We start from the raw sequence: 3,844 nt of genomic DNA, 5'->3' as shown, positions 1-3,844 counted from the left end.
TATTATTATATTATTAAATATTTTTATATTTCAAAAAATTTTTCTCTTTAGAATTACCGTTATATTAATAAAAGTAATAATAATGTAACATGGGTTAATAGAAATATATTTTTGACATATATTTCCGATTTATAAAATATACGAGCAGAAAAATGCATACCGATTTTATCATCATATCTAACGTGAAATAAAAATTAAATAATAATGATATAATAATAATAATAATAATATTAAAGATTTGGGTTGATAAATGCAGGTTAAAAATTCGAACTTTTAACAATCGTAGGCGGTATTTGTTCGATATTGAAATTGCAGAAAGGTAACGATTAAGGAAGTCTTAATTAATCAGGAAAGCCAAGAAAAAGGAGGCGAACGGACTTCTACCGGTTAAGTTGAGCTTCGTTCGACGCGTTTCGACACGACGCGTATATTTCGTCTCCATTAAACGTTTCGACAGAATTAAATCGCTGACGTAACGGAAGCTAGTTTAACTAGAGCGCTATATATTCGCCTAGTAAGTAGAGACGAAAGTGCCAAGTACAACACTAAATTTAAATAATAAAATATTGGAAGCACATTTCTTTATTCGATATTGTTTGTGCCAGATACGTTATTGAAAAGCATATATTTCATAATTTAAATATTAATCGAGAGTGACAATATACATATATTGCAGAGAAATATTATTTTCAGGAAAAATATTTAAGGATAAAGAAACAGATAATATTAATAAATTAAAATTACTATATAAAAATGAAAACTCTTTTGCTTCGATATTTCCTTAAAATATAACGAGACAAAAGAACATAAGTAAATTGAATATTTTGATAAAGTAAAATTAATGTTTAAAAATAACATAATTATACACTTTTTTCGCATATTTAACCATATAAAAGAGGAAAAAGAAAAATAAACAAAAGATTTATACTACACTCCTCCTGAAATATCCTCAAAATGGCAATTTTGCATTCGACGTAGCTCTTTGTATTAACAGTGGAACGTGATATGATGCTTTATTCTACTCACAGCGAGACGTAATACTATAAACTCTGACATACCCTCCGCGGAAATGGACCTTCGCGAGCCGATCCAAAGGTCGAGCGGTTGATCCTCGGCCGGTCTGTCGTGAGCCCTCCAATCTCTAGTCTGGTCTTGTTGAAGCTCAGCGTAGCGATGCGGGGACGCGGGGGAGTATTGATCGTTGGAGAGGCGGAGGGCGACCGTTTCTCCTACCAGACCCGCCACCGTGAACCAAACCGTGGCCAGAGCCACTGTCACCCGTGGCTGCATCCTCCTGCAATCAAACGAAGGGTTTCCTCGTTATTCCACCTCAGTCGAGCACTGTGACTTACTTGGCTTGCGTTAGTCAAATCCTTTAATCTCTTCATCCGAATCGAAATGTCGCTCTTATTTTCGATATCTCCAATATTTATGAATTCTGAAGAATTTCGATAGATTTAATTTTTATGTGGGAAATTAAGTTCACCCTTCAAATAGGCATTAAATGGTCAATTTTTTACTTAGAGATTTTTTTCGATAGAACTGAAAATTCTGTTCAGACCCAACAAAAATTTTCCAAATTTTAATTATGGATTCCGTATTATCGTAAAATTATCTATAATCCACAATAGATTTCTTATTTAATATTAGGATTTTTAATATTAGAGAGAAAAAAATATTAGCAATCTCTAGTCGTTTATCTGGTTTCAATAAATCAATTTAATATTGTAAGTTTTGGGAAACAATGTAATAAAATTAACTTAAATTAATTGGAAGAAAATGGCAATCAGAGCCAGGCGCGGTAGTTGGAGCGCAAACAGTTTTTTATTATGTAATATTCTCTACATTTATAGACGTTTTGGCCTCTTTTTTTAGGCCATCTTCAGCATAAATTAAACTTATTACATAGGTTTACGGTCGCATGGGTTTAGTCGGTTACTAACATGAACATTACTAACATGAAAATAAGAGCATTGTCGCAGAAACGATTATCAACGTACTAATGATAGATGGTGAGCATAACAGGTGATGAGAAAAAACAAAAGAGCCAATAACAATAAGTACATACAAACAGCAAACGGCGTGACATTGTTATTATAAATAAAAAGAAAAACGATCTCGAATTACAAGAGTAATCGGGCGAAATAAACATATGACTTAAAAATATAATTAATCAAATAAATCTAATATAATCAAATAAAAAACTGAGATGTACTCCTCAAATCTTTGAAAATTAACTAATAAAAACAAATATTAAACTTTTGATATTATAGCAGCCGTGCTTTACAGGCTTTATATCCAATCCGTAATGGAAAAATAAAATAATCATGATAACATGTCACATAGCATTAAACGCAAAGGAATTAAAAAACACCAAAAACTGAGAAAACACATACGCAAAGAGAGACAGAAAGAGAGAAAGGAAAGAGGAAAAAAATACATTATACAATATCAATATTTTTAATTACTGTTAAAATAATTATTAAAGTATTACATTTTTTAAATTAAATATTTCGTTTTCTCAATAAATCTTCTTTGTCAATAGTACATATTTAAATTTTTATATTAATTATATAATCGAAAATTGCAATAAGAATTTGTAATGAGAGATTAAAACGCAGAGGTTGTGTTCTAGGTTTTCAATAATATTAAAAGAGATTTAAAAAAAGAAGATTATATATATATATATAATTTTCTTTTTTATTAAATTCTAATTCAATAAAATTTTGCAGTTCTAAACAGAAGCTGCATACTAACATAAGTAATATCGAAAGAGATTGATCTAACTCCCCAATATATTAAAATAGATGTTAAATTGAAAATTGAAGTAAAAGAAATAGGAAGTAAAAAAATTGAAGTAAAAGAAGTAGGAAGTAAAATTCTGATTCGGAAAACTTTCAATATACTTATATATGCGAGGTCTCGTGTTTTTTTTTTTACATGGAAGAGGTTCTTTGATGCAATATCATAATATTAGTAAGAGAAAAACTATTGAGTATCAAAACTATATCACCCGAAAAAAAAAGATATTAATATTTTAACGTAACAAAAAGTAATATTTTACAAAAACAATTCTATTTTAATTTATATACATAAATTATTTTTTAAAAGACAGATCTTTTTTTCATAAAAATAGATCGAAAAATTGATTATGAAATTCCAAGGATCCTATATATCGCTCAAAGTTGAGCAAGCATGTACACATCAAACAGTACCATTCTCAGAATCCACTTGCGCAAGAAGTAACATGTATATTCCTCTTTATTCACTATAACAACCATCTACTACTTATTCCCAAAAAAGAAAGTCAGTCCAGCACTCTTTGAAAATCTCAAACAACTATCTATCGTCACTCTGTCCGCGAACTACTCCAGCATCCTTCAAAGGATCGAGCCATCGATTTGAAAGATGAAAGGTATGGGACAGCCTATATCAGCCTACCGTGCAACTCTCGAACGACACTCGAAGTAACCCTCTTGTCTCTCTTCGATTTCCGGATCCAACTTCTCCTACACGCGAATCTGCCAGCACTTTGCGAGCGACACTTGGAGCGCACCTCTCTCTCCTTCACTCAGCAAAACGAGAGAATAAACGGAGAGGAACAGGCAGATACAGAGGGATCGATATCAACAGCGGATCGAGTGATCTTGACACACTGCCCGCGTCAGGCCGAAGCAGCTAAACTTAATATCGTGGGGCGAAGGAGAAGGCGAGGAAGGCTACTCGCGTGTAGAATCAACTCTCGTGTCTGCACGATGCGCCAATTGACTTCCGCCAACTGACGTCATGTTTCTTTTTCTCCCTCTTTCTTACTGTTTTGTTTCCTTTTTTTTTTTTTTTTGTT

At 32.0% G+C, this 3,844-nt stretch overlaps 2 protein-coding genes across 3 annotated transcripts in view; one reads left to right on the top strand and one right to left on the bottom strand.

Moving 5' to 3' along the window:
* Positions 1–3,844, top strand: part of LOC115233640 — a 156,955-nt gene that overhangs the window by 58,369 nt on the left and 94,742 nt on the right. The gene's annotated exons all lie outside the window — the stretch shown is intronic.
* Positions 1–3,844, bottom strand: part of LOC115233639 (trichohyalin-like) — a 65,279-nt gene that overhangs the window by 16,638 nt on the left and 44,797 nt on the right. Inside the window, 1 exon segment of the mRNA XM_029804180.1 lies at positions 1,059–1,294. Coding sequence (XP_029660040.1) covers positions 1,059–1,290 — 232 coding nt within the window. The 5' untranslated portion in view covers positions 1,291–1,294.

The sequence above is a fragment of the Formica exsecta genome, unplaced genomic scaffold, assembly GCF_003651465.1.
Source record: "Formica exsecta isolate Colony F162 unplaced genomic scaffold, ASM365146v1 scaffold18, whole genome shotgun sequence".
Classification (NCBI taxonomy): domain Eukaryota; kingdom Metazoa; phylum Arthropoda; class Insecta; order Hymenoptera; family Formicidae; genus Formica; species Formica exsecta.
Note: the sequence above shows the minus strand (reverse complement) of the source record. Positions and strands in the feature narration are given on the sequence as shown.